Source organism: Lampetra planeri, chromosome 13, assembly GCF_965212315.1.
Source record: "Lampetra planeri chromosome 13, kcLamPlan1.2.h2, whole genome shotgun sequence".
NCBI classification, from domain to species: domain Eukaryota; kingdom Metazoa; phylum Chordata; class Hyperoartia; order Petromyzontiformes; family Petromyzontidae; genus Lampetra; species Lampetra planeri.
In genome coordinates this window covers 100,610-112,026 of record NC_136119.1, presented here as the reverse complement: position 1 = coordinate 112,026, position 11,417 = coordinate 100,610, and the positions used below count along the sequence as shown (strand labels likewise).

At 46.3% G+C, this 11,417-nt stretch overlaps 1 protein-coding gene across 1 annotated transcript; it reads right to left on the bottom strand.

The window, feature by feature from the left end:
• Positions 1-985: 985 nt before the first annotated feature.
• SEC11A (SEC11 homolog A, signal peptidase complex subunit) lies at positions 986-11,169 on the bottom strand. The gene is made up of 6 exons (XM_078599759.1): positions 11,003-11,169; positions 8,645-8,754; positions 5,304-5,453; positions 3,967-4,086; positions 3,187-3,244; positions 986-2,347 (listed from the first exon to the last, which is right to left on the bottom strand). The coding sequence occupies exons 1-6, from the start codon at positions 11,117-11,119 to the stop codon at positions 2,297-2,299; spliced, it is 606 nt and encodes a 201-aa protein (XP_078455885.1). The 5' UTR covers positions 11,120-11,169; the 3' UTR covers positions 986-2,296.
• Positions 11,170-11,417: the final 248 nt, after the last annotated feature.

Below are 11,417 nucleotides of genomic sequence, written 5' to 3'. Positions count from 1 at the left end.
CGCAAGGTTTTCGTTTTAATGCCCGCTTATCTCACCGATGTCCAAATCCCGCATTGTTTATGAGCGAGTGGATGCTGTAAGCAGTTCCCACAACCCCCAATGCCGGTGACCCTGTGGTATTTACAAGCACGAGCCCGATGCGTCCCACGAGCGCATACAGTACATCCATGCACACATTTCTCAGCGCAACCACTCGTCTTCGTGGAGAACACAATGAACATCCACCACATATCTACCCACGTAAACATACGAGCATTTGTTACATTCACGGTCATTCGCACGAACTTCCAGATGCACATAATTAATGTGTAGGGATACATTGAGGCTTGTCTGCTTATTCGGTTCCTCATTCTCCACAAAGACACTCATGATTATTCTGTAGTGTATTCTAGGCTTGCATCAAACTCGGACACATGTAATAAAGCGGGTCCTTTCCTATAAGCAAGTGTTTTTTCGCGCAACCACTCACGAATTGGTTTAAGCGAGCCTGACTGCTGGTAAGACAGCTGCTGGCAAGACAAATAGTGTCAGCCAGTCCAGTGTGCTTGCATTGAATCAATTCTGTTGAAATTATGCACTCCGAAATGGCCGTGTGGTAGACGAAGTATCAAAACACTTCCGAGTAGTCAAATTTTATAACTCTTAACTCGAGGCTCCTGTATTAAATTGGCTTGCCAGCTCGTGTTTGACTTCACACGGGACAATTAACACGCAAGCATGTAAAGCTCCTGCTGTGGTTCACACAACGCTCCCGCCGCCTTGTCTGCCTGGGTTTGCTCGCCGACAGCACTGGGACGTCTAGCATGTTACACATGGAGACGTGCCGCGTGTAGTTTATCCAGCACGCTCTTGTGGCGAGGCACGGCAAGACGTGCGTGCAGCAGCTGTCTGTCCACGCGTCTGCTTTGTAAATCAGTCAAGCCACCTTCCTTCGTATGAAACACAGCATCGTAGTGGCTCCTCGTGGTGGTGATTTAGATGTATATATTTTAAACCAAACCTTTATTCGACAGATTTACAAAATATGGTACGGATTCTGACACTGCATATGAAGCTCAGCCACGAGCAGGGACTCCGTCATTGGCACGGATGACAGCAGGAGGCACCACGATAAGTCGCCTTGCAGGATGGCAAAACACAGGTGGATGATGGGAGAGGAGTAGCAAGAGAGACTCAGACACTCGAGGGAGGTGGAGGGTTAAGGTGAAGAGGATGGATGAGAATATGGTACACAAGAGAAGGTTTCAACATTGGCAGAGCGGTGGGGGTGGAATGTTGAGTTGGAGTATCGAGTTTTGAGGTACCAAGGGGCCTGCAATAACCACAAATTAACTGCTTGCTTGAGTTTACTTTTAGAAGTGAGAAAACAGATTAAACTGATTACCAACAAAGTGTAACCTTGTACATCGCAGGTGGAAATGATTATGGAACAGTGGGTTTGTTAGGGATGTATTTACAGTCGCGGCTCAGCTCAGGTTTGAGCCACTCCGTTACTTCCAAAGATGCCCGAGCGGCTCAGCCATGGCTTTGCTCAGGATCGGCTCACGGAATTCCCCGGTGTGGCTGGGACCAAGCTCAGAGCTGACTCATGTTAAGCACGGCTCTGAGCTGGATCACTTGATCCAATCCAGAGCCAAACCTGAGCCGAGCCGTGACTAAGAATACGGACCCGAGTCTCTCTCAGAACCATACAATGTTGAGGAGTGCTGCGGACAGTTGTCCAGCTCACACCTAGGCTCCTGCAGCATTGTAAGTTGAATGTAATTCTAATGTATGCTCCGACAGCAGGCCATGAAGATTATTTAGAAATTAAACATGCTGGCGAAAAACGATTGTACTTCACCACACTGATCAGTGCGGGTTTGTGATATGGGCAAAATAAATGCAGATGGATTCCCAATGACAGATGTTGATTGTGGAGGCTTAGAGCCAGTCAAACGTGTGTTTAGGAGAACCATACAAATTAACCATCCTGGCTTGAAGCATAAGTCCATAGAGAGGAAAAACTTTACATGTGACCTTTAAGATACTATTAGCCTGCTGTAAAAGCTGTTGTGTAAACCCCTAAGTGTGGTACATGTGTGATGTGCTTAGGTGTTGCTAAGCGACTGTGATGTTTATTGATGACAGGCTGGTGCAGTTGGCTCTACTGGCGGTGCTAAGGGAGGCGGGGGAGGCGGGGACCCCCGTGACGTGCGGCTGCGCTGCTCGGCGTTTCCGTGTAGATAGTACGGCGACACGCAGAGCGCACCGCCGTGTGGACGTGTATCGGGGAACCGAGCTCCCTCCTCCTCCGTCACTCACGATGTATGAGAACGAAAAGACCCAAGCAGGCGAGCAGCGCGTACTGGTGGGACACAATGCACATGGCAGTATTATCACAAATTATTGTTCAAAGGCTAAAAGAAAACCACGGGAACACAAATACAAGTGTCGGCAGTCGCCGAATGTGCCGGCTAACAAGGACATCCGATTTAATTTGATGACGTTGATGTCCTATGCAAAATGAATTTATTTTGGCCCAGACTAATTAGATAATCTACTGAAATTGAGAGAAATAGAAATAGAACCTGACTACAGGTGACTTGGAAACGCATCATTAAGTAAACACATGACAATTTTAATAACCTGTTTACATTGTTGAAACTAAAACAGCATTATTTTACTTACCATTTATTCAAACTAAGTAACCAGTATCACCATGTAAATATGTAACTCAAATTTGTATTCCTTCTCACGTAATTGAATTACAATTTATGTGACTTAATGAACCTATAGGTATGACTTCCTGCCACATCCTGCTTCCTTTTGGGTGCTAACTGATGGCATCGCACACCCTCATTTAAGGCCGAAGGCTGGAGGACATTTTCACAATTCTGGCAATTGCCTGATGATGCTGCCTGTAACTATGAGTTAAGTGTCGTACCCCATCTTTAAATGTGTGAAGATTTCTCTCCAACACACCGGTACAGTGCCGAAGCAGTAATACATGAGCACATGACATCTTTATTAATTGGTTGTGTTGGGTGGAGGGTATACGACACACATTTTATTCACGTGGCAATCGGACTAAAAAAATATATTTTCAATCATAATATTGATTGCCAAAGCCATTATGTCGAATTTAACATGAACACAATGCTCATCATTATGAAATACACAAGCACGTGAAAGCTGGTAACTTACCTTAAACTTGGGGTAGTCGTTCATCAGAATTGTCACAATTCCAATGTAGGGAACAAACCTGCAAAACGGAGAGCCCTCCTAAATATGGTTGGCATTACCAAGCAGCTGTGATACAAACGCTTTCGAGTATTAGAGAACATATCAACGATTATTCGTGCTACATTGCTCATCCTTGGAAATGCTTGCTGTACAGTGTACATATCCAAGGGTGTGCACGAGATGATTTATCTAACCAGGTGGGAACTCAAGAGACCAGGATGAGTCATTTGTAAGTGACCTGGGGAATTAGCCTGCCAGTATGGTGTAATGATTGCTGCAGTGTGCATAGTAACCAGGAGGCTTGCAGAGTACTTTGTGAAGCAGATGGCATGTACTGATACCACCATCGATAGATACATTTAGTTGCACAAATGTGTGTACGTCCAAAAATCATGGTTACTTGATAACCCCACTCAATTCAAATGGATTTTTTAAACTCGCTTTTACGCCATAAAGACATTGGAACCACTACATTTATGTCACCTAAGGTGTTACCAACAAGTAAAACATCTGCTCTGGGCCAAGGAAGCAGAATTTTGACAAAAGCAACAGCTGTTAAGAGGCGACCTCCCACTGAGCACAGTTCTTTGCAGAGGCTTTGGTTATTGGAGCAGAGTGAGATAACAGGGGAAAGGCAGGCAGAGTAAAGTTCATGCAGGGTTTTCAAACCAATGATGGATATCTTTTAATTGATCTTGGGAGCCATTAGAGGGTTGGCACAAAGGAATTGTAGATTCATACCCGCGTGCCCGGCCCACCACATCCTTGCGTTCGAGCCAGTTTTGGCCTGGCTTGTACAGGCCACGGTCATCCACAGAGTTGTTGTCTCCTTTCGTTAGAAACTTCACCTCTCCATTCTCTCTGCACCAGGACACATCACGGAACCGATGGTAAGCACATTACTCCACATTCTGCCCTCCCCACTCAACCTCAGACATCTTACGATATTCACAAAGGTCCAAACTCAAGTAAATGACGACCATTCCACTGTGCGTAGAGGTAACTGATAACTGGTAAACTGGTGACCATTTTTGGATTCCGTTGCCGGTTCTAAAAGTCAAGAATCGGTAACAGATTACAGTGGAATGTTAATGCACAAACTGCTGCGCCGGGAGATGGAATTTAACTGGTGACCTCTGGATTGCAAGCCCAGTCTACTAACCATTACATCAATATGGCAGCTCCCTTCAACTCTCAGTTAAAATCTTAACACGTTATTTTGATTGCTCGAGAGCAGCAGTTCCCAACCTTTGAGTGACAGACTCCTTTTCAACCTCCAAACATTTCGTGCCCACCACACGCTACTAGTTGTTTTACACTCCGTTATATATGGAAACCTAACGTAACAACAAATAAATAATATGCACTTCAGTTCAAAAACGTATTTATATTGAGTAACTTACTAAATGAGATGGATGGTGTTGTTCCACTGACTTCAAAGACAGGATGTCAGTTTGGAGATATGACAGTTTTAGCCTTAAATGTGATTCCACATCCAGCCTACTTCGACACTTTGATTTTAATGCAACAAGCATGGCAAATTCACTTCCACAAACATGTTGTGGCAAAAGACATCAGGCACTTCGCTGCCTTGTCGGAGAGTTCTGGGTACTCAGAACCAAAGCATAGACAGAAGCCTGTTGGGTACTTGTGTGAAGACCAGCTTTAAAGAGTTGTCAAATTAAAGATGTTAGGTTGTCTTGCGTGTGCGTTCATGTGTTTACGTCACACACTGGCACCACAGACAAAAAAAAATACCACTTAAGCATACTTGTAAAATAAATTACAGAAGTCGGTTTTAAAAACATGAAACAAAATCCATTGGAATTCTACATTTCCTTGATGAGGATCGTATTATTTTTTGTTTCCTCCGTGGACCCGCTGTAGTAGCCTCGGGCACCACCAGGGATCCGCGGACAACAGGTTGGGGAAACGCTGTTCTAGAGAGTTATTTCTGTGCCGCAAATTGCGAACCAGGCCTCTCCCGTTATTTTTTCCCATGCGGTTACCAGTAACGCAAAGAAACCGATAGTAGCCACCCGAGTTGTGAGCATTCTTTCCGTGCATGGCGTATGTACTTTTCGTGGATTTTGATGACGCGGTGGACGATGGGGATTTCTCGTCCCTCCACCTTGAACACCACGATCTCCCCTACGCGAATTGGCGTCTCTTGGTGGTTTGTGAGAAAGAGCAGGTCTCCGCGGTGAAACGCCGGCTCCATGCTGCCACTGCAAAGACAAAGATCCCCAGTATAGCCTTAATAGAGTGTTGGGGCAAGTGCTGTTATAGTGAGCACCTATGAAGGTCGAAACGGCACACACAGGGGGTGGGTGGCCAGCAACACGCCTGGCCACCTTCGTCTCCCCAGCAGCAATGTTTACACACCACACCAGGTACTCATTTGAGGCTGAGTCGACCTAGAGAAGGTCCAGGACTAGTTCAGATATTCGTCACCAAAGTTGGCCGTGAGCAGCAATTGAACTCGGATCGCCGGGTTGGTAGCGCAGCGCACTAAACGCCACACTACTGCTCCCCACTGCATACACACACACGCACGCACACGTGCTCAATGTCATAACAAACTATAAAACACGATACATGTTTGTGTTAGGCCACGTGAGAGTAGATTTTTTTCAAAAATCCATGTTATCAACCCCTCCACTACCCAACAAGATTGTAACATGTACAAATATATTATTTATACCTGCCAATGTATTAATCTAGTTCTGATAAATAACGCTACTCCTCACCAGTGGCTTAAGATTTTTCACAACTTAATTTATTGGTCAGAATTTGAGGAATACATTGACATATATACCTTTGGAAACTTGACGATCATGTCAGGTAGAGTTAATGGCTGGAAATTGGCATAAAAATACCATATTGCCTAATCCAAACACTACAATGGATTCTAGATTAAAAGTTTTTGTGACTGCAAGGATCCATACTTTTTGGGTTTTTTCGGTAAAGTTATGTAGGTAAAAAATAAAATAAATTAAAATGAAAACAACTAAATTAAATCACGACGTTTCGGAAGCAACACAAGCCTCCGTCTCCAGGTGGAACCGCCACAGCAAAATTGCTGTAGTGAATAAAGAGAGCTGTTTAGAGAACCGTGATTATATAGGGTAAGGGGGGGGAGGAGCCAAGGAGTCGGGTGGGGGGCGGGGGATTAGCAGATTCATTCATAGTTGAGATCAGGGTAAGTGTAAGAGAAGTGAGGTAGCCTGGGCGGGCACAACATTGGGGTGCGGATATTAGGGAGGGTGAGTGTGGGGGCGGGGTGTGGGCTGGGAGGTGCGCATGGAGTTCAAACTGAAGCTTGATGATGCAGGGGGCAGAAGTTGAGCTGGTTGATAAGAAAGCGAAGTTAAGCCGATTAATGACATCCTTTGTTATTCTGCAGGGGAGTAAATTAGAGTTGCTAGAGAGCTAAGCTTGCACACTCGAAACAACGAGCGGCAAATTTCCAAGTGATGAGAGTAAGCAGGGCTTTGAGTCAAATTTCTTAGTGATGGTAGTGTGTAAAGCTGAACGTAAAAGACTGGGAATATTGATATGAATATAAACTAGCTGCCTTGCAGTAAACTGCAAGGCAGTAAACTGCAAGGCAGCTAAAGTTTAACTTGGTTAATGACATCCTTCCAATGATTGCTCAATTTGAATCCATCCTCTCGGTTGAAGTTATGTCTCTGTTTGAATATCTGGATGGCTTCATGGACAAATCTTTGGTAGTAACCAGGAGGCTTGCAGAGTACTTTGGTATCGGAGAACACAATATCATGAGAACCCGCAGTGTTGTAACAGTGATCAGCTACGGCCGAAGAATTTGTCCTACCGTGTTTCAAATCTGACTTGTGCTCACGAATGCGGTTTAGAAATATGTCGTTTCGTTTCCCCGATATAACAATCACCACAGGTGCAACTCAGTTTGTAGACACTAGGGTACTGTAAGTCAGGAATGACATCCTTTACGGATGGGATCAGACCACGGATTTTGTGTACTGTACTGAATCGGACCTGGATCTTGTGTTTGTTTCGAATTTTGGAAATATTTTTGGTAACACCTGCTATGTATGGCAACGTAATGATTTGATCGGAGTCACAAGGGGTTGTTTCTCCACGGTAGGAGAAACAGCTTGGCTACGAGAATGCACATCTTAAGTTGACTCTTACACACGACGAGTACCGTATTTTCCCGCATATATCCCACGGGTTATACCACTTTTTACAAACAAGACCCTGCGGGGTATATGGAGGTGTGGGCTATCCCATAAATATTTTACACGTGTGACATGTCATAACTCGTTACATTTTTTCATGGTAGGACTATCCACTATGCAACACTTACCTTTGACTAAAGCACTGCTGAATAAACCATTAACACTAAAATTGCACATGTTATCACGTTTTAAATGAATTGTTTGTACAATTAAACGACAATGTTTGAAGTGCACGCACTGTTTACCGGCGACGGAATAACTGGGGGGAGGGAGAGGTGAAGGGTTGGGGGGTGGGGCAGCTGGGGGAGAGGGAGGTGGGGGTGGGGCAGAGCAAGATCTGCGACGGCGACGGGAGAGCTGGGATGAGGGAGAGGCAGAGGTCGCAAACGGGTTTTGATTCCTTACCCGTACCCGTCCGCACCAGGGTCGCAAACGGCGACCCGTACCCGGCCGGGTACGGGTACCCGTTCCCTACCCGTACCCTACCCGAAATGAGTGACAAACGGCTACTCACCAGTGACTCACGGCCTACCCGTACCCGTACCCGGCCGCACCAGGGTCGCAAACGGGTACCCGTACCCGGCCGGGTACGGGTAGCCGGGTATCGGGTAGGGTACGGGTATCAGGTACCCGATTGCGACCTCTGAGGAGAGGTGGGTGGTTGAGGTGGGGGGTTGGGGGGGTGGGGCAGCTGGGGGGAGAGACAAGTGGGGGGGTGGGGGCGAGGCAACGGCGTTAATTCTGCTATTGTCTGCGCAGTGCGTAATCTACCAGTGCTAAAACTGTACTTGCTTATCTACCAGTTATGTGTTACTTATTTATTGGATATTTACTTTTGTTACTTATTTACTGTTTTAAGTTCACTCGTTTCCGGTTAGTTTGTTTTCTTTGTGCACGTTATGATTTTAACGTTAACAATTAATAGTGGAATGTATTACAAATGTAAACTTCGTATTAATATGATGGAATTAAGCTGCGGTAACGACGTTAAAGATATGAATGCATGCGGGGTATATGGAGGTGCGGGCTATCTGATTATTATTTTTTACACAAAACGCTATTTTTGCGGGGTATATGCGTCTGCGGGTTATATGCGTCTGCGGGCTATATGTGGGAAAATACGGTATGTCCACACTATAATGCGAGAACACATTCCTACGCCGACTTGGAGGCGGGTGCCGATGATGTGACAGTACCTCAGCACCACGACGATGGGACTCTCGCTGTTCGTCACCACCATGAGGCCTTTCCAGATCATCAGCGCCGACGACACGATCATGCCGAAGTTGAGTACTTGGTAGTAAAGCTGCACACGCAGTCAACACGCACAGTGTGAGAAACGTCACGTCGCAAGCTTAGGCGACCTCATCGAACTTTCTATTGTCAAAGAACGGACATTTGAGTGCAAGAATTCTACAAAAGACCTTCCTGCCTAGTTGAACGCAAGTATTCACAGGGCTATGGACATTCTGAATACCATTTGTAGGTTGTTCTTGTACCGATTGCTATTTGCTTCATTGCTCTAGTTCAGTGGTTTTCAAACCTTTCAATCTGTGTACCCATTTCAAAATAATATTGCCTACCGCATACACCCTTCTGAGATCGTAATCTTAATATATCCTCTAGAAATTCGACGAGCTATGAAGCTCTTTCTCACAGATATCCAGGTCAGAAAGTGACAACAATACAAACAAACTATAGGAGTGTATAGGAAAGGTAAACAAATAACATTTTAAAAAATCGTTTTATTTTACAAGGTAAGGCCGACTGAGCTATTAGCTGATTTTCAAAAGCGATCTGGACACAAAGGATAGTTCAACTTAGTGACTTATCACGTGGAGCTTTATAGCTGCCAAATACTCTAAACGCATGTCTATTCTAAATGTGGGGGAAAAACCCGGAGAAAAATCCACGCGACCACTGGGAAAGAAACATGCAAACTCCAAATATACAACAGGCATCTGGATCGGGATCGAACCCACGAAGCTCCTGCATACCAAGCGTGGAATATAACATCACGCCAACGTTGCGACTTTTAAACTAATGAATAAAGAATGAGCTAAAACAATAGTCTTTGTGTTTAAACAATACAAATATAATTGTCTGCCATTATACAATTTTTCTCGCGTATCCCCTGACGAGTGTTCGCGTACCCCAGGGGTACGCACGCACCACAGTTTGAAAACCGCTGGGCTAGTTAATAAAAATGTTTTTATTTTGTTATTTTGGAGACTTGTCAATCTTAAAAAGGATACTATCCTGGTTTCTCGAGTTCTCACCTGGTCAAACAAAATAATGTTAACTTGAAACGGGATCTATCTAATCTGGATTTCAATCCCCCTTCAATAAATGCAGCATTGAGTTATTTCTCACCTTAAATAGGCACCAGAGCCCAGCTGTTCTGCCTTTGAGCGAGCTGGGCCCCGCGCCTCCGAGTCACATCACAACTTTTGAGATTGCGCGCGTTGCAAGTTGGTGTATTTTTTTTTATTGATGGTAAATAATCATTAATGACCGAAATATCCGGCCAAGTGTCAGACCGCATCTGCATTCACTACTACGCAAAACTATCAACGCTATCTGAATCTTCACGTGGGAAGCTCCAGTTGACACGGAACTCTAGCAGTTTAAAATGCGGGACACATTTTACCGATCCACGTGGATTGAATGCTCGGTCGGAGTTGAGGAAAATGTGGCGAGATGTTAATGACCTCGCCTGGTAAACAGGAGTTAGTGGGTTCGATCCCGACCCTGATGCCTGTATATCTGGAGTTTGCATGTTCTCCCCGTGGTCGCGTGGATTTTTCTACGAGTCCTCCGTTTTTTTCCTCCACATTTAGAATCAAATGCGTTTAGAGTATTTGGGTGCTATACATTTTCCATCAGCCACTTCGTTATCATTCGTGATGGCCAGGTCGCTCCTGAAAAAGAGCTATATAGCTGGTGGGCCTGACCTGGTAAAATAAAGTGTTTTGTTACAAGGGTTTTCTTTAGACCTAGCAAATGAGATACAGTTTTGCAAAAAGCAATAAAACTAAAATAATAACAAGACGTCGCGGTCTGTTTTATTCATAACATTCCCGACACACGTTGCTACGGGGCCGAAAACCATATGGACACAGCAGCCGCCACCGCAGAAGGGGCCCTACAGACCACGAAGTCAACACGCACCGCAGCAGCACGAGGGATACGACGAGCAGCAACACGGGAGGGGAACTGATAGAGGGAAGCTGAGAGGGTAAGTTGAGGGAAGGGCGCTGAGAGGGAGTTTAAACAGATGAAAGAGGGGAGCTGGGTGGAGGAGGCGATTGTGACGGGGAGCTGAGAGCAGAGATCGACTATACGGGAAGCTCAGAGGGCAACTGCGAGGGGTAGCTGAAGTAAGAGCGCTACAGGGTGAGGGAGGCTGTGAGGACAGCTGAGGGGAGCGCTGTGAGGAGGGGCCCCGGCCCGGCGCCTCGCAGGACAGAGCGAGGCTCCGGGCACCAGGGCCTGGGCGCCAGGCCCGGACCGCCTCGCGCTCTCTGCGCACCGTGTTGCTCCGTGTACCCCACCTGCCGCTTGTTCATCCTGCGCACATCGTCCAGCACGTGGAGGCCGCATAGGGCGCGCAGGGACCCCAGGGCGCGGGGGGCCGAGGAGGGCGACGACGTTGCAGAGGAGGCGGCCATGACCGCGGCTGCGAGGTGTGGAGAATAGCGGTGACGTCACGCGTCATGTGATCCAGTCACCAACAGCCACGCTGCGTCCCCTTGCGTGGGTCGGGGTTAAGGGTCAGGATACGGGGTAGGGTTAGGGGTCAGGATACGAGGTAGGGGGTAGGGTTAGGGGTTAGATACGGGGTAGAATTAGGGGTCAGGATACGGGGTAGGGTTAGGGGTCAGGATACGGGATAGGGTTAGGGGTCAGGATACGGAGTAGGGCTAGGAGTCAGGATACGGATAGGGCTAGGGTCAGGATATGGGGTGG